Raw genomic sequence first — 20,219 nt, 5'->3', positions numbered from 1 at the left:
AACCAATGCAAAGTATGAACTGCGCCCACGCATGTAAACAAGAAAGAAGATAAAAAGAAGTAGCTAAAAAAGTCGTAAAGACCGAGGAACGCAGATGACCAGCGGGCTCAACGGATTAAAAAGCAACAGTTATCCTGGATCAGCAATCCTGGAGAAGTAGACAGTCGATGGGCAAGTGATAACGAGTGAAAAGGAATGCGAGGAGCTGCACGTCGGCGAAATCAAAAGCCGATCGAAGAGGCATATCGTTACCGCACCCCGGAGAGACAATGAAATATACATAGATGGCGTCCAACATAAGCTCGATCCGGCTGGCATATGGCGACGCGTTATCGATTTCCAGTAAAAATGCAGGGAGCATAGTGTCTCGTAATTCCAGCGCTCGAACAAGAGTATGATCTCTAGAATGTGGACCCTTATGTAAATTCAATTTTGTAATTAATATAATTAAAAAAGCATATGCTGTGTTATACTGAATATTTTTGCATTAAATGTTCGCTCTTTAGTTAGTAAGGTGCTACACTAGTTTAGTATAGTAAATATTACTGCATTATTTAGTATAGTGTCAGTATCACTACTTTTTATTCCTGAGGAAAACTATAAACAGCCAAGCATGGGAATGTTTTACGTATTCTTTATTTTTAGAGTGTACAATTTTTATTATAGAGTACTCAATTTTTATTTTTTCATAAAATCCGCAGTCCGCTGATTACACTAAAATTGTAATAAGATTGGCTCGTATATTCGTTTGCTCTCTGGTTTTGATTGGGAAAGAACGTAAATAGAGTTACTAGTGGTGATATGTTGATGGATAGACACAGTAAATTTGATATAGAATAACTAGTTCGTTTTTATTTCTTTTGTTTTGTTCTTTGTTCCTTTTTACTCTGTTCGTTTTTGTTTGGCCTGTATTTGGTAGAAAAATAAGGATCGAATTAGCTTTTACATATGTTGGGTTCTTGTTCATATCACCGTTCTGTTAGATGGAGATACTCGGGTGTTCTTGTTCGACGGGGAAAACTGAATGGAAGAGGGAAAAATATCTTGCGCAAGGAATATACCCATCTTTTTGTCAATAGCTCTAACTGTGAAGTATTGAGTGACACATAATATAAGGAAACTGTAAATTTAATGTTTATTCAATTTAATCTACATATAAGTTAGTTTGCCCATAACATATAGTTGTCGTATTCCGAAATCTAAGACAGTCTCTAATTACGAAACTGTCTTATCTTTTGACTGACCATCCATCGTCATGTTCCTGGAATCAAAAGAAATGTGCCTATGTATATAAAAAGTAATTTCTCATTTATTTGTCATAATGGTGTTAGTGTTAGCTATCTTTATTGTAGTTAATGTATCAGTTGAGTTACTGGTTTATTGATGTTAAGTAGAAATTGTATATGATTCTGTCTAAACAAATTGGACGAGTAGATACTGTCAAAATTTCAAGGACCATGCATAATTGATGAAGATATCAGGACCCTCTTTCTGAATACCTTTGAACTGCTGGATCGTTCTTGCACATGTTAATCAGGCGGATTATTTATGGACAAAGTCACTAAGTAACTTTAATCTTGAAGAAAATGGTAACGGGACTGGTCAGACAGAACTGCCATTTATATTTTTTTTTGAAGATGCTATATAGTGATTCTGAAGAAACTATCTTGTGGTAAAAGTAATTTCCACGTGACATTTTCATTCGCCATGTTTATCTTAACCTAACTTGACCTCTCAGTGTGCAATGAGAACTGGGGCTTGTGGTGAAGATTTCTAGCTTAACTGATATTGACATGAGACGTAACAACATAAGAGCAAAAACAAAGAAACTAATGTTATTGCTTTCAAAATAAATAATTAAACGGCTAACTTTAATTTATTGAAATGATCTGTGTTTTGCTTACAAAGTAAGAGAATGAAGAAACTTATAAAAAATATTTTAGATGTCTCCTACGACGATAAATCGATGTGTACTAGCTGAAGATGCATTCTAATTATTAATACATTTTAAGGATTAATTAACTAATTTATTAATTAAACACATAGCTATGAGACAGTACACATTTTTAAAGTTTCTACAATCGTAATTGGCGTTAGCTATGGAGAAATAATATTTTAGTTATCTGTCTGAAGAAAGGCAAAAATATTTCAGATATTCCCAATCATGAATAATTGAATATTTCTAAGTAAAGATAAGCAATCAGCACCTACAGTTGCATACCAACAATATAGATATCTAGACTCAGTATTGCAAAACAAGGATCCTCCAACAATGTTCAGTGACAAACACTTTGTGTAGCAACGATATTATCTGTCACTCACCTAAATATATCCATAATAATTCCTGAATACAGGAACACAGTTTCCTCTGAAACCTGGTTGGTAACCTCGAGGGCAAGGGGCAGCCCAGTTCTTGGGTTTATTGGTCCACCGCCCGCGCACGCGGGTTTCGAATAAACATCGCATGCAAGCAGCAATAAAACAGTCACTAACAGTATGCACTTTATTTTTGCGAGAGAATTATTCTTAAATCGTGAAGAAGCACGACAGAACTGAACCTCGCAGGATGAAGAAAGGCCTCTTTAAATACTTCCAACAATTCCTTTTCCAAACATGTTGCTAATGCTTGGAAGTTCCATGATTTAATAATGGTACACTGTCACTAACGACTGTTGTTACAGAACCTGTGTTAATAGATTGCGTACACAATTGAGATGATTTATGGATGACATGAGCAACTCGATAGACACCTAAGCTTAAGATCATAATGAAAGAATCCTATCGTGGCAAGGAGCCTAACCCAAATCACTACAATAGTACAAACAACCACTAAATTTAAGGTTAAATACTATCCGAAATATTCATTCTGTCGGATATTATTGAGCTGTAATTACTACAGTAGAGGGACTATCTACGCACCTGACTACTAGCTGTCATCGGCAGGCATAAAAATTTTATGTACGTGCCCTAATGCATCCATCTTGTAGTTTGGGAGAGGCGTTCTGTGTGGAAGGTTTACAACAGTAATGATAACTCTAGCTAAACCAACATGGGGGAGCCTGCCTACTCCTGTGTCAGATTCGTTGACGGCAGGGTAAAGAAGTACACTTTCTGCCATTAGCAACATAACAATCGCCAAAGCGATGGACTTCATTTTGTCAACGAGGCACCTTCACTCTAGCGAACAGAAGTAACAATGGTTTTTGGTCCGCTGACACGGTTCTTATATAGCCTGTCCGTATTCGGCTGGTGACATTTCGTTAAGAATTTTCAAAAGCAAGTCATACATATCATGGAAAATACGTCAGAAATACTGATTACATGACTTATCTATGCAGAATGTGACATCGGTTAGAATATTCTTCCTCAGTTGATTGCAAGAGTTCACAGATCCTAATCGGTTGAGTTATTTACGGAAAAATAAAGCGATATTTATCTTGAGGACGAGGTCATTCAGCAAACGAGACTGCGAAGTATTCTATATATTCTCGACCATGTAATTAATTAAGTAATTTAATAAACTTATTAGATATGAAACCTGCGAACGGAGCTAATAAATACTTCTGATGCTCTCTTTCAGGAATATCTTCCCTAAACTGAGAAAAATACTGAAATAGTTTCTAACGAAGGAATCAATAGGAAGAAGTAACATTGTCTGAACGTTTCAGATGAAATAAATAACGTATTCCTAATATTTTGCAATTGATATGCTTTAGGAACAACTCTATAGTCTTTATAGAATTATAGAGCTCACCCTTTAACAAAAGGTTACTCTTGAAACGTTATTTATCACTCACCTATTTAATCTGCAATCAAATCTCTACATATTCCAGCGGGATCTAAATTTTGGCCCTCCGGGCACTCTTTATCAGGGACTATAATCATGGAAGACAAAGGCAATGTAAATTGCACTGGTTCTACTTCGTTACTGTCAGTCAAGTCATCTGCACAGGACGGTTCCAAATACAGATCTGCCATCAGGAGCAGAACAGCTGCTAAGAAAGAACACTTCATGCTGCTGTGATTTTCTTTCCTCAGCGTGTAACAACAGAACTGATCACAGTACCATGGGAAACCTTCCTTTTTTATAATCTTGAATTACATCACGGTTCCCCACTACAATGAATTTTGTTGGCAGTGAGTGTTACACAATAGTACATTGTTTATACTTGATGACCGACATTAGTACCTCCATGTACAACATTAAATATACACATATCTGATTTTCCAACGCAGTTACATTTTTCCACTCGTTGATTAAAAGTAAAATTATTTTAGGGAAACAGTAGAATTAACTTATAAAATACATCTAGGCCAACTTGGCAATTTTCTAGTTAATTGTTACTTCCCTTGCTGCCTTATTCGATGCACTTGTTTCGGTATTTTCCAAGCGTAGCTGTTACAAATTCTTTAGAGGTTTGTTACCCAGAACTATCCATTATCAGTAGCAATAGGATTACCACGAAGACATACATCATCTGCAGCTTCTTGAAAACTGAATACATAATGTGTTCTGTCTGCCAAAGGAACGATATTGAAATGTACAGGCTGTTGTCTTTAAAAGGCATGAGTGAATAATGAAGCCTCTATTACCTTATCCACTAATTACTCCTCGAGAATTATCTAACACAGATGGTAATGATGATGATGCTTACCTAACACGAGCCGAGTAATCGTTATTCTAGCTTATCCCCGTCCCGTAGAATTAATGTTAAATTATATTTGAAATCTTGAGCCACGAGTCTCAGAAGTTATAAGGTAAGGGGTTAACCCTTTGCACTCCTATTGTGCTTTTTTATCAAGATATTTTTAAAATAGATTATCTTGTGGGATGAATGGTTTGTTGTGCGTGCGTGCCGTCGACAGGTCATGTTGCGACGGACCGGCGCCACTATATTTGGAAAAGAGTGCGACTGCGTTTGGAAAATCTTGAGTGGCTGAAAGAATACGAGGAAGAGTGTCTGGAACTGAGCGACTGGACCGTGAGAAAAGCGTGTACGTGACTGCGTGAATTTTGACTATGGGCGAAAGATGCGAGTGAAAAGCGTGCAAGGGTGAGAAAGACAGAGCGAATGGGAGTGTGTATTAAAAGCGAGTGGGACATTTGTTCTATTTCCAGTGGGAAATGTGCTCGAGGAACATTTTGTGCAAGAGAGTGGAGAGGAACATTTTGTGCGTGATAGCAGATAGAGAGACATTGTGGAGCGTGACCTGAGTTGAGCGTGATCTTCTGAGCGTGACATAGAGTAACACAGCGAGTAACAGTTAGCGAGTCAGCGAGTTATAATAGAATAAAGTATTTATTATTGTTATCTAGTGAGTCTAATTCTTTCTTTTTATTCCTCACCATGGCAACACGTGGGATTTTAATAAAATAATTCCTACAATATTATTATGCTATTTTCAATAATATTAGTAAGAAGAATCTTTTACACTGCTCTTTACAGATCCTCTATCTTTTAAAATGCATTTCAAAGAAAATATCGTAACAATACACAGTTATCGAGGAAAAAGTGCAAAAGAAATTCGAAGTGGAATGTGTTAAGGGTGAAGATATCATCCACCAAAACTACCCCCGCGTGTTATCGAGGCCCGTCGACCGCTGTCGTCAACGCGGTGACAACGGTTTCCCGGAATAACAGCGGCGCGGGCCGGGCCGCGAATAAAACTAACAGATTATAAATGGCGGCGACAGCTGCGAGGGATACGAGCTAAACCTGGCACGGCGCCAAGACATGTTTAGCCACATTCTGCGAGAATAGCCCCGCGCCGCGCACGCCGTGAATGCTGCCATCCCGGTAATGCGAAGAGGAAATCTTATTACCGAGCCCCCGCGGCCGAAGACCCGGTCGGAATTAGTAAACGCGTGATCTACAATGCAGATTTTTCGTTCGACCTCTTCTCCCCTGCACAGAGACGCTCGCTTAAATCCCGGAATTTCGGAGTAAAATTAAAGCGAGCAGGTAAAACAAGAGGAAGCTATTGTACGTTACTCACGTGAGCCTGCATCTACAGTGCAGATTTTTCGTTCGACCTCTTCTCCCCTGCACAGCGACGCTCGCTTAAATCCCGGAATTTCGGAGTAAAATTAAAGCGAGCAGGTAAAACAAGCCACACGTCTTCATCGAGCAAAATCCACACAATGGAAAAAATATAACAGTAAATCGTTTGATTGAATTGTTATGATTGTTAAACTTCGTCTAGCTGAATGTCATTGTATTAGGTAGCATTATTTTTAACATAGAAATGTTTTCAAATAACCCTCGTTTCATTGAGTGAACTATAGTAATTCGATTTGGTTGGGGGTCACCGGTGACCCCCATGGCATTCAACGTGTTATTTTTCTATAGGTGGTTTATAATAAATATATGGATATTAAAAAATATGGATTATATTTTAAGTTAATGTATTTTGTTAGACAGATACAGATCAAAGAAATATGTAAGTATGCAATTAAGAATATTTCAATTGCAATCACTTCAACTTTATCCTCTGAAATGTAGTGCCAGTGAATTTCTGAGATTCTCGTGATTAAAATTAATCTAAACACGATGGAAATTGGGTTATTTTTACCGATATTGTAATTAACGAAATTCAGGGCTCATTTGCCTCAAATTCTCAAAATTTCTAAAAATTTTCCCCATTGTAATGAGAGGAGCTCATCCTAGCTCAGAGCCAACTCCGAGAATAAGAATTAGAAAGAAGAAATGCTTCAAAATGTACAGTAATTTAAGATTGAAGTTTATAATAACATTCTACAGATATTTGAATGCGGCACATGCACAAAGTGGAGCAGTCTATTTACAAAATTAGTTTATCGGATAACAAGGGTCGCGAACAATACTCCCTCGCAGTAACTCCGACATATACGTTTTCCAAATAATGCTCTTTGCGCGAAGTACCATTTTCACTCGCGCCTTCTCTAATTGTTCTTCATAATTCCAGAGTTAACGTGAAAATTTACTGGTCGTGATATTTTCTCTCTCTCTCTTTTCGATGGTGTATGTATGTATGTATGTATGTATGTATGTATGTGTATTCGCCCGTCGTAATCGTTGCATCGCGGAAGTGGGCTCGTTTTCCGGAAGTCACGTTCGAGTGACGGGCTTGATGTGAATGAACCGAGGGTTGGGGAGGGTTGTGCACTTTGGGGTGAGTCGAGGAGATACGACATCGTTGGGGAACTATGAAATGGCATTTCGCAGGATAATCATGAAGATTATCGTTTACGACAATAATCGTTGTCGACAATGCTTATGTGCTAAACGTTAATGTATTGTTTAATTTATTAACGTAATTCTCTTGAGGAAAATTATTTTCATTAGCTTCTAATTACTTGGAATTGAATTATTTTTATATTTTTGCAGGGTTGTATGATTATTGTTTACGACAATAATCATTGTTGGCAATGCGTTTGTGCTAAACGTTAATGTATTGCTTAATTCATTAACGTAATTCTCTTGAGGAAAAACATTTTCATTAGCTTCTAATTATTTGGAATTGAATTATTTTTATATTTTTGTAGGGTTGGATGATTGCTAATATCCACACACCAAACATTGATATTACAACTAATTTAGCAAACACATTTAAGGAAAATTACTGTTATAAACTGTTAATTATGTTTACATCAGAATTAGTTGAATTAAATTTGAAAAATTTTCTCTCGAGCGCAAAATAATTTTTTAAATGAATAAATTGAAATCATTGATTACTAAATCTGATTTATTTACGAATTACAGTTGAGTGGATCATTAATTAAACACATCTATAGTTTTCGTTGACTATAAACTAATTTTTCCATCTGAATAAATTAAGTAGAGTGCGCCTAAATTTAGTTTCATGCAACTCGATATTTTGTAGGATATCGCTGACGACTGATATTGGACTTCAGTTGGCAAGTGCACTTGTAACTTCAGGATTAAATTAAGTTTGATACGTCAATGGATCTATCTCGGATTTACTTCAGTCGGAATAAGGCGTGTCTGACCAATGCTGGTTACTGAAAACCGCATTAAGTTCGGGATGGATTGAATCGTGTTCAATTTGTGCTGACTTAATCAAATTGAAACAAGTCGGGCCTCTATATCCCAATATTTTATGTAATACAAATCACGCAAACGATCGATTCACAGTAAAGTTCGTACGTTGATTCCTCGTAAGGCTCAGCTTCTATTAATCTCTTCCGGTAAGATTTAATCATGCCAATTGTGCATGAAATAACCATTTAATTTTTACTTCAAGAAAACATGTTTCATTTTATAATTCGTAGATGTTGTTAATTTAAATTATATTATTAATTTGGATAGAATTATAATTCATTGTTGAATATTATAAATGGCCAACATTACCAGATTCAATCAAATAGAAATTTTAAACCAAATTAATTATTATTATGGCATGAGAACCCAATGATATTTCTCACTCTCCAATTTCTCGTTTATAAAACGAAGATCTTTAAATCTTTTAAAATCTTTTTTACTAATATTGAAGCTAAATGTGTATTAAGAACAATTCATTCCTAATCATATACATCATAATAATAATTCATTATTTTTTATGTAAGTTTTATTATATTTTGTATATTATTTATATGAATTATAATAATAATTCATTATTTTTTATATAAGTTTTATTATATTTTGTATATTATTTTCTTAAGTTCTTTTTACTTGTTATAATTTCTCTACTTAAATAAAATGTTAAAAAGAATTGATGATAAGGACTAGCACTGAAACTACCGAGCAACTACACAGATTTTTTTCTAATTTTTAATAAAATTACATATTCATTATTCCCAATTTTTAATAAAATAAGATATTCATTATTCCCAACTTTTAATAAAATTACATATTTATTATTCTTAATCTTTAGGTTGGTATTATTTCTAACTATTAATATTATTCCTTCCTTCTTTAGTATTATTCCTAATCCTAGATTTACGGACATTCATTCTACACTTTATTCCATGGTTCTTAAAGTTTGTTTATATAGCTCGCGGAAATTAGAGTTTCAAGAACAGAGAATTACAATTATTATATTCGCATAATTGCATCAGTCAGAATTCACTTGAACTGTCAGCAAGTAATGATTAAAACATTCAATATCCATCAAATTCACGTAAATCTGGTGTTAACACTAGAACCACCAGATGGGTCAAATTGACTTATTTCAGATTACTTCTTTTACAATTACTGAGAAGGTACAGATACTTCTACGAAAAATTATTAACGAAACTAATTCAGTAATAGCAGAACTGAAGTAGAAATCAATTGAAGCCTTAATACACGCACGCTTATGGTTTTTATACAGAAATTGGTAAAAGGAGGTGACTCTCAGTCACCACTTGATTTCGTACAGTGAAGCTATAAAGTTTGATATTGAATATCATGCTTCATATAATGCATCAATCTGAGAAACATTGACGTAAAATAGCTTTGTCCGTCAATTCACGTGAATCTCTCGTCGAGTTGGTTTTACAAAATATCGTCTTCATCTCACCAGAAAATGTTGAAATATTTCTAGTGAAAAACTTCGGAGTGCAAAGGGTTAATACCTGCAAAAATCAAAACTCTGGTGGTTTGATTGTTAAGCGCCGTTGTCCCGATTCCTAAGAATGTCGTACGACGAAGACTCGAATATTGTCCTTCGCCCCTTCGTCCCCATTCCCAGCCCACGTTATTTCGGAGTCGCGCGGACGGATGTTATCCGAGGCCAGGGAATGAAGGCAGTACACGCGGAACGCAACCGCAACCGACACACTCACGTTTCAATCAACCCACCTCAAGCCCGGAAGTCACGCGACGTTGAAATACCACCGGCGAGAAGGTGGACGCCGCTAGGCAGAAGGGTTTGGGGGCCGGGAAACTGTAGCAGACCGAATTCCGACATCCATGGGGTGCGTCGATGGACAGAAGTATGTAGGAAGTTTGGTGTTGTTGGTAACAATAAATGTGAAAATCACTAGAAGTTAACTCCACTCGAGACAATAACAATTGCATTGCTGGTTAGAAGTTAGAAACCACTTGATATTTAACCCTATGATTTCTTTCTCAACGCTGATCGATACGGTTACTTTGCCATTAATAATTTATTGGAGAAAGAGAGAAACTATTTATTCTATATTTATGTTCGCTGTTAAGTAGAATAATTGATTACGAAAGGGTAAGATTTACTTTGAAGTCGAATGAATTGAGTAATATTCATGTTTGTTAAATCATGTTGAAAATCCTCACGAGTCTGACACAGTGTTATAAGGCGAGGGGTTAACGTCAAAAATAAAAATTTAGTTATTTCATTACTAACAATCTTACTATTATCACTAAATGAATTAATGAATAACGTATTAATCCTTTGCACTCGAAAGTTTCTGCACTGGAAATATTTAACATTTTTCGACGAGATATAGACAACATTGTTTGAGACTAATTTAACGATAATTCACAGATAAAGTAAGCGACAAGCTATTTTATTTAAATACTTCTTATAGCGATACAAAGTTTCAATTAAAATACTAAATATTCAACTTCATAGTTTCGCTGTATCAAATCAAGCGGTGACTGAGAGTCACCTTTCGAGTGCAAAGGGCTAATGATATACCAAAAAGCAGAGAATGTAATGTAGCAAAATGACGAAATGACACCTGAAACGCCCATATTTTTACGGATACTTTTAAATTTATTAATCAACTAAATACGTTGGATTTATATCGAAATAAATCAATCTGTGTTATCCAAGTTTTCATTCTTATAAACGTTTTATAAGCTTTCACCTAATTCTCTGTCGTCTTATGGACGATATTATTATTAAAAAAAAACCTCTAAATCGTTAAGAGTTAGACGGGACACCCCATGGAGCCGGCCCACCTTCATTTTACATTAGCGTGAATGGAGATATGTTTATAGCCGGCTGATAAACTCGGTGAACGGTGGATGTTCGCGGCCGGACGACGAATTGAGGCGTGCGCAACGTCCGTTTCCGATTGAGATACGCCGCGCGAGCCAATTAAGAGGCTCCGGTTGCGTTGTCGGCGACCACTGTCCACGGATACTTCGACCGTGGGACACGCCAGTACCGAAGAGAACACGATTCGTGACAGGTTTACGCTTGACCACTAAATGTGGACGAACGGGTTCGTCGGAGTTGAGAGGGGTTACAGGGTTGTGGGGTGGAGAAGGTAAATATGGGCTAAGAAGTTCTTCTGGCAGGGGAGAGTAGATTTTTCTTGTACAACAGGTAGTGTAGTTAGGACTCATGAATACATCTTAGAGGGTTGCTAAAGGAAAGGGAAAACAGTAGTAAATGAGAAAGAGGAAGGGGTTGATACGAAAGGATGGATATGAATATTTCTGTAGCTAGTAAAAAGATATCTTGATACACTCTAGGTTACAGAAAATATTTTGGTTGAATTTTGGAAACTAGTTTCGAGAAAGGGAAAACAGAGGGGTGGTAAATGAGTACGGTCAAGAAAGGGGTTGATGAAGAAGGGACGATATAAAGATTCCTCTAGGTAATAGAAAGATATCTTAGTACAGTAGGTAATAGAAAAAAATATTTTGATTTAATTGTTGGGTTGTGATGAAGAAAAGGAAAAGATAAGGGTAGCAAATGATGGAGGTCAACAAAAGGGCTGATAAAAAAGAAAGGTCAAGCAGCTTCCCCTAGCCTTTAAAAGAATATTTGAGTACACATTAGATCCTATAAAATATTTTGCTGAAATTTTGTAGTCTATTATGAAAGAAGAGAAAAATAGGGATAGTAAATGAGAAAGTTTAAGAGAATTGTTAATAAAGAAGAAAGGTCAAAAAGCTTTCTCCAGCTAATGAAAAGATATCTAGATATACAGTGGCTTATAAAATCTTGAATATTTTAATAAAACATTTTACTTAGATCTCAAGAATTATGACAATCAAAGATAGGGGTAGAAAATGAAGAAAGTCAATAATAGGATTAACAAAGAGAAAATGTTGAGAAGCTCTATCTAAGTAATGAAAAAATACCTAGACACAAAACGTATCATAAGACTTCTAGGTTAAATATATAAATACTTATTTAAATAGATTTGCATAAAATAATCTTGTTTCCAAAGTAGCCAATCATTTCCTTCTATATAGACCACATGGATCGTAGAATCAGATTAGACACGTATCATTATGGATTTAAGAACGAGGAAAAAATATTTATTGGAAAATTCGATGAAAATGATTCTTCAAGGGTAACCAATAGATGTCTCAGCACGTTGAAGAAAGGAATTCATTCAGTCAGGTCATGGGACCAACTTATGCTCGAGCCAACAAATCAGTGCCTGTCGGGGGAAGCTTGTAGACCTTTCAAATAGAGAGTGGAACGATGCTGGGAGCCACGCCGTATGAAAATATTGGCCGTTTTTCATAACTGGAAGACTGCGCTCTTTCCGAACTCCTACACTTCGGCCTGAGGAATTCATTTCATCCTATAACAGGTATCTAGCGATGGGAACTGAACGCTCTCGAGTCACTAATTCGAACAAGCACAGTCAACAAGTGTCAAACTCATACCACTGATTGAAAACTTATAATTAAATACCTACTTGGCTGTAAAATTATTCTAATGAAGATTATCAAATAACCTGGGATACTAGTGACAGAAATAAATATAGTAGTGAAAAAATATTGAAAAATGCAATACTTAATCGTATTTGATAGAAGTGTTGTAATATGTTTTAATCTAGTTCAACCCTTTGCCTAGTAATATTATTAGACGAATATAATTCTGTACAATTCAAACTTGAATTCTTCAATCCTTAAATTAATGTTTTTTTTTAAATTCCTTCAGGTTAAAGTGAAATATTATTTTTCAATTGCAATCTTCAAAAAAATTGCAATGTATTAAGCTTGAGTTACTCTACTTACACACAAAGTTTTATCATTTTTGGAATGTCTGGGTTCGATAGCTTTCCTTGTCGATAACTTTGAACAGTGAACAAACTGATCTCGACGCGACTGAAAGCCATCGCTAGCCACGCAGGATCCGAATTTCCATCGATCAGGGAAGCAATTTAATCTCAAGCAGCGAATGGAAATGAATACCGTCTTTTTCCATGCGCATATTCCTTCGATGTGTTTTTATTGATTGATGCCGGGCCCGTGGCCGGCGGATAATACGCGCGGGACCGGGGCGCGATAAAAGTGAACGCATCGTTCATCAATAAAACCGTGACGTCGACAGAAATTTCGCCTCGGACCCCTTTCGAAATCGCTAAATCTGTCGGTTTCCGGCCGGAAGCTGTATTTTTCCACCTACGCGGTCGTAATCATAATCCTGGAACGTTTAGCGACACAAATATACACAAATACACAGACACAAATATTTTAAATCAAGAATTTATACATAATAATTTTAAGTAATATTAATTTCAATTAAAAATGATGAATTACCTTTCTTAAATACATTTCCTTTAAAATATACCTTACATTGTAGTATAAAATATAATTTACCTTAAATATATATATTATTAATATTATAAATATTATATTTAATAAAGGTAATTCTTCATTTTTAATTAAAATTAATATTACTTAAAATTTGTTATATATAAATTCATGTTTTCAAATATTTGTGTCTGTGTATTGGTGTGTAACATATACATGAAATAATATTATACATCTTTCTTTAATTTTTCGTGCACTCTGGTTAATTTGCAACTTACGCTTTACAATTTACTTTTTACCATGTCGTTTGAATATTTTCACTGTTGATTGTACTCTCGTGGATACCGTTGCCGAGAAGTTTCCATACGTTTGTTTTGTCTCTCTTCGGAAAATACAGTTTAATACAACGGAACAGTTTACAGAGACAACATGTTCAGTGTCATTCCCACTTTACGATTTCCTCCCGCATGTCGGAACCTTTTTGTATTATATGAAAATTGCGTTTCAGCTTTAGGGCCAACCGAACAGGAAATATCCTTTGAATTTAGGAATATGAAGTCTGGGATATGTAATAACCTTTGAAATCTCGGTGAAGGTTTGTTTGAAAGATCGCATCGGATATTTTGATGAATCATGTCTTTCCAAATTTTGTTTAAAGTTAAAAATTTGGGGCCTCAGATGTTGGTGATTAGAAAGTAACATAAAAATAAACTAAACTCTACAATAAATGTAAGCAAATCTAGTATGAAACAATTTCAAATGCACGTTCACCTATCACAGCGACAAAATGGCGCGTCAACGTGATCGAAGTTCGAGACAAGTAGCGTGGCGTACGTGGGTCTGCCGTTTTGGCATGGGATCAGCGATCGCAGTTTTAATTGTATTTTGTATCGGACGATTTAACCCGGCCGCTGTATTATCTGCCGTGCGAACGGTAAATCGCTTACAGTACCCGCCGAAAAATAAATCATTAGGGAACGCGGAACATGGCGCTGGCACAATACGGAGCCAAATTGATTTAACGGTGAAAGCACGGGAGTAATGGTCTATTATTTTCACGGTAAGTTTACTCTCGCCGGGCCGAGCCGTGAATCGGTTCGTAAACAATGGCCGGCGATTATTCATAAATTTTCGTCGAAAAATCGTCTTCGCGAATCGAGACTATCGTCTTGCATTATCAAATTGATACGACTCAGAGGTGTTCCACTTTTCTTAGAAACGGCGGAAATGTCAAATCATTGCCGTTTGAGCGAGGCTGCGAAGTGTTTCGCTCGATAATCCGGTTATTATTGGGAAAAAGTAATTTTAAACCTTTCGTCTCTGAATATGTATTTTGTTCAATATGAATTTACTGTGAATAAAGTAATAATAATAATATTAATCGATAAATACTTAATATTTATATATATATATATATATATATATTTATATTACATTTATACATATAATTATTAATTATTATTATAGATATTTAATATATATTAAATTTTATATTATATAATAAATATTTACAACAATAATTAATAATTCTTTAAACTAATAAAAATAATTTTAAATGAAGATTTCACTCTAATATAATTAACGAGCATAAATCGTGAATAAGTAAGTAAACGTTTAAATCATTAATTTTTCAAAAATCATGTGAAAATACAAAATAATAATAAAGTATTAATATAACAAATAATCATACATCATATTATAAGTTAGTAAATTTTTAAATTGTAAATCCTCTAATAATAATTTAGAAATATAAAGAAGCTAAGAAATCATAAAATAAATCATATATGTAATAATAATTAATAAATTGAATAACGATAACGATATTTTATTTATTCGTTATTGTTTCTAAAATTATACTCGAATAACGTCCAGCATTGGCTATCGGTGCTGTTGCATTGTTCCTTTAGTACTTCTTTAATTTTCAATGAACGTCAATAACGAGCTATTTTATTAACAACAATCGATGCATAGCTGTACAATGCGTTCGTTTCAATTGTTCCGTGAACATTGTTAATTGTTCTTTCGTTATTGAATAGGTCGAACGGTTCTGCAGATCGATCCGGTTAGTTGAGACAAACAAATATTTTTGAAAATAGATTTCACTGTAAAGATTAACGAGAAAATATTTGTCCTCAAATTGTCTGAACAAAGTTTTCAGAAATCCAGTTGAATTTTTTATTAAAGAATATGTAATTTCGTTAATTAAACCATTATTCTGGTTTCTATGTTTACCAAGATATTCTAGTAAATGTTTCTTCTAACTTTAAGGGCAGTTTTCACCCTTTTAAAATAACTCACTTATAGGGAAAATGGATAATCGATATTTCCATGATAACTACTTTCATAAAATTCCATATTTCATAGAGAACTGTAAACTACAATTCATTCTTAAGATTTGTAATCATACTGCGAAGCTTCATGCACTTGCAACGCGCAGAAGTCTCAAAGAAGACTCATAAAATACCAATGTCAAACAGATTTGACACTTTCATTTTATATTCAATCCACCAACGCCGTTATCTTGCAAAATAGACGATTACCGAGTCAAGATTCCTTGGTTCAAATAAAAATTTTACCCGGCATTAGTTCGAAATTACTAATCGCCTGAAACTCGCCGAGAAATTCAATCGAACAGAAGTTTCTGTAGTTGTTAAAGTTTCCTTGATTAGTTCTCCCGAAAAAAAAATCTGAATGCACTCGAACTTTCGCGTTCTGCAACAAATGTCCGGCACAGTTTAAACTAGCGTCGGACGAATATTCAGCGAAACTTCGTTCTTATCTTCGATCGAAATAAAATTTCGCGCGACGAGAGCCTGGACACCGATAAAAGGGTTCTCCACTTACTTGAAGAAGTAAGTGTCATTGACGTAGCCGAAGAAAGGAACGGTGTAAGTCAGCATCCAGATATTCCCGCCGCCGCAATCGTAGTACGGCTTCGACCACCTGCCGTCCTCGTATCTGACGGTCAAAATCTCGTCCTCCTCCCGTTCCGTGTGCGTAGTCTCGTTCATGGTGTATGTGTGGAAACCTGTCGACAGGAAAGCAAACACCAGAGGATCAGTCAATGAAGAAAGAGCGAGAAGAAAACAGAATATAAACGGAGGGATGGACGAGAAGGAAAGGTAGAGATAGATAAAGAGATAGAGAAATAGGTTATAAAGGAGAAAAGAAGAAAAGGAAGAGTTATATGGGAAAGAAACGTAGAGATAGGTGAGAAGAGAGAAGGGTAAGAAAACGAGGGATAGATGAGAAAGAAGAAAAAATAGGTTATAAAGGAGAAGAGAAGAAAAGAAAGAGTTCTATGAGAAGGAAACGTAGAGATAGATGAGAAGAGAGAAGGGTAGGAAAAGGAGGGATACCTGAGAAAGGAGAAATAGATTAGAAAACAGAAGACAGGAAAAAATAGAGTTATATGAGAAGAGAGAAGAAAGTAAAAAGAGATAGATGAAAATATAAATAAGAAGAAAGAGAAGTAACAGATTAGGACAGGAAAGATGCAAGAAAACAAAAAGAGATAGATGAGGAGGAAGAAACTAAAAAGAAGGGATAGATGAAATCTAAGAAGAAAAGAAAGAGATCAAGTAGAACAGAGAAGAGGGAAGAAAAGAAAGAGAAAAGAAAAAAGGAATATATGAGAGTAGACAAGAAAAGAAAAAGAAAGAAAAGGAGTGATAGATCAAGAGAGAGGAGAAAAATAAAAGTAGAGATAAATGGTAAGGCTGAAAAATGGAAAGGGCATCCATAAGGAGGCAAAAACAGAATAAATGAGAAGAGAGAAGAGAAAAAAGAGAAGTAATAATATCAGGAGGGGGAAGAAAACAGAGAAAACAGAAGGTTATATTCAAAGAGACAAAACGAGGGAAGGGAAAGAAGGAACAGATGAGAATGCAGAAGGAAAAGAGAAGAAGAAATAAATTACGAGAGAAAAGAGTAGGTATAGATGATAGTAAAACGTAGCTCAGATATAGAAAAAAAGCTAGTAGAAAGTTCCTCAGTCGCCATTGTAGAACAGAATCGTTCCGGTAAATATTCTTTCCATTTCCGTACGTTACGTTTATTCACGCTAGTGGAGGAAATTTCGCGAACGGCAAAATCCCGGCCCCGGGGCACCTCGGGGAATCGAGGTTCCTCAAAGACAACCGTGGAGGACCCCGGGGACAAAAGAATCGGAGACCTGTAAAATCAATGGAAATGTTGGACCACGGTAAACGCGGGCTAGGGAAACAGACTTCAAGGGGCGCGGGTGGATAGTTTTATTTCCACTGTCTACCACGGTCGGCGTTTTTCGCTTGTACAGTCCGCTGAATCGATTGTGTTTCTCAGGTGACTTCTCGCCGCTGATTAAATACTCAACGGCTGTTGTAGGAAGTAATTGAAAATCGGGGACGTTTAACGGAGTTGGAGACTGTTTGCTAGTGTGATGGGATCCTGCGGGTTTTATCTTCTTCGATGTTTTCGGAAGATTCGAGACCGGTGAATAAATATTTCTGGTAGCCACAATTTTGATACCTCCCAGAAATTCGAAGAATGTACGGAATTTAATGGATTTTAATCATTCTTGTACTATTGATTGGCTTATAGAAGTTTGACAATGTTTGATGCTTCCGTATGATTCAATAATCAAATTTAAATAATTCTTGCTTGAATATAAAATTTGTTACATCTAATAAAATTGAATAATCTTAACAAACAAATGAAATTCCTAAAGGTTTGACATTGTTTGATATCTTATATGATTCAACAACCAAATTTAAATAATTCTCGTTCAAATATCAAATTTATTGCATTTATTATAATCGATCAATCTTAATACACAAATGAAATTCCCAACGATTTGACAACTTCAAAACGAGGTACACTAATTTCTCCAAATTTCATATCACTACTCTCCCCAACAGTTCTCTTAAAAAAATGTTCTTTCAAGCTGAACAACAGTTAATACTGTCAAAAGGGAACTACTGCCTTTTGTATCAGCAAATATCACCATAAAGTGGTTACACGTGCATTTCCTTTTTCGATGGAACTGTTCGATTTATCCGAGGTACGAGAGATACTTTATACCTCTACATAGGTACCTCTTTGATGGCGTCCAAAGTGACTCCGGGAAAATATAGTTTCTTTATGGGAATATTATAACCCTAGACTCTTAGGCCATCTCATAAGAGGCGACCGGCGTCCCCGGGTGTAACAAAGCTCGACTTTCGAAAGCTTCGAAGGTAGAGAGAGCCCCTCGCTGTCCTCTGTCTAAGAAATCGCGTTTCTTCTTATTCTGTTCTTCGCTTCGTGCGGTTCTCCACGCTTTCACCGGGAAAATCCACGCGAAACCGTATTTTCGGTTTCCGCCCCCATCCCGGAACGGTCCACGGCAAGAGAATATATCAAGACCCGAATCCGGGATTCAACCCATTCCCGGGAAGATTTAAAGAGGACAACCGTGAAAAAGGAAACAGAGGATACGAGGGAAACAAGCTTTAGATGCTGGGAACAAGACACGCTGATAAAGGGAACGCTGAAATGAAACGATTGTACGTACTGGGTGTCTCGTAATCAACTATTATGGGACACGAAACAACTGAAAATTCTTTTCTCCTTCTATGCAAATTGGTCTGTTGATTTATACGGGGACAGAGGTTATTTCACAGCTATTATTAAGTCAACTATTCTTCTTGTTATCTTTCAAATGTTCTGGGTTCATTTTATCTATTCTAACCTAAATTCGAAGTATCTAAAAAGCATTAATGCAACCACAAAGTGTTTCCTTCAGTTACTCTTCACCTAACATTCAATTGTTCTAACCTAAACCTGGCTTGCCATAACCTCACACCAAACACTATTCTTACCCACTACCTAAGTTTAATCTAATACCCACCTAACCGCAAAACTGTTCTAGTTTTGACATAACCTCGAACCGTTAACTTGAAACTAGCTCCAACTTAACCTCAAACCTTATACCTTCAATGCCGCTACCAAAGAACCGTCTCCACTCGTTCGCATACACAAATGAACCTTCCTTTCCAACAGCTCTGCTTTCGAGGTTATGTCCCAGGTCCACGAACACAACCCCGAAAAAAAAAAACAATGGCTCGTAAACGGGATCCGATCGAACCAAAAATCTATCTATCCCAATCCGAAAAAAAGCGAACCGAGCAGAAACTGCCTAAAATTTGTACCTCGGAAAATGCAGTCGCAGATAACGCTTGATTTATAACGATCGCCCCCCCCCCCCACGTAAACTTTTTAATCTGCGCGTTGGTTAATCGGCGAAACGAGATAAGACCGGTTGATCGCGTTACGCGGACTATTATGCTGTCACTGTTCCTCTATGCCACTGACAAACGGTCCGCGCGGCAATAATAGTTTCCCTCCGCGCGCGAGCTACGTTGGTTCCAATTGTTTTCGCCACTCCGCGATCGGAGGACGGCCATCGTCCGCCGCCACGATTGCCAATATTAACTGCGACCAGCCAGAAACGTAAACAACGCTGGGAACGGCCGCGTAGGGTCCCGGGGACCAAATGAAGGAAATAACCCCATGAGTTTTGTTTCCTCGGCTACCCCGACCCACGCCCCAACCGGCGACCGATAATGGTCTTATTTGACGTGGCTTCCGCCAGTGGGAATAAAATTGCCCGGCTTTATCGGCCGCGCTCCCCGGAATGCGAGAAATGTTATTTGCACTGGCTGCGCACGCTCGCCGCCCCAGCGATAACTTTACATCACGGAATCCCGGACCTAGGATTTGACGATGTCCTTTTATAGATTGACTCGGGGATTTCCCCTGCGTTTTATTGCCTCGCGCCCCGTCTTCCTT

The 20,219-nt window shown here is 36.5% G+C and overlaps 1 protein-coding gene and 1 long non-coding RNA gene across 3 annotated transcripts in view; both read right to left on the bottom strand.

The window, feature by feature from the left end:
* The window catches only part of LOC116425847 (metabotropic glycine receptor), a 277,989-nt gene that overhangs the window by 221,044 nt on the left and 36,726 nt on the right, over positions 1–20,219 (bottom strand). For both annotated transcript variants that reach the window (XR_012997961.1, XM_031974063.2), the window contains exon 2: positions 16,254–16,437. Coding sequence is in view for 1 of the 2 variants with exons in the window: in XM_031974063.2 (XP_031829923.1) it covers positions 16,254–16,437 (184 nt within the window). In the remaining variant the exon portion in view is untranslated. The remainder of the gene's footprint in view (positions 1–16,253; positions 16,438–20,219) is intronic.
* On the bottom strand, positions 1,113–3,231 carry LOC116425849 (uncharacterized). The gene is made up of 2 exons (XR_004234788.2): positions 2,920–3,231; positions 1,113–1,261 (listed from the first exon to the last, which is right to left on the bottom strand). It is a non-coding gene; the product is annotated as an uncharacterized LOC116425849 (long non-coding RNA).

The sequence above is a fragment of the Nomia melanderi genome, chromosome 2 (assembly GCF_051020985.1).
Source record: "Nomia melanderi isolate GNS246 chromosome 2, iyNomMela1, whole genome shotgun sequence".
NCBI lineage: Eukaryota > Metazoa > Arthropoda > Insecta > Hymenoptera > Halictidae > Nomia > Nomia melanderi.
This window is presented reverse-complemented; position numbering and strand designations above follow the sequence as displayed.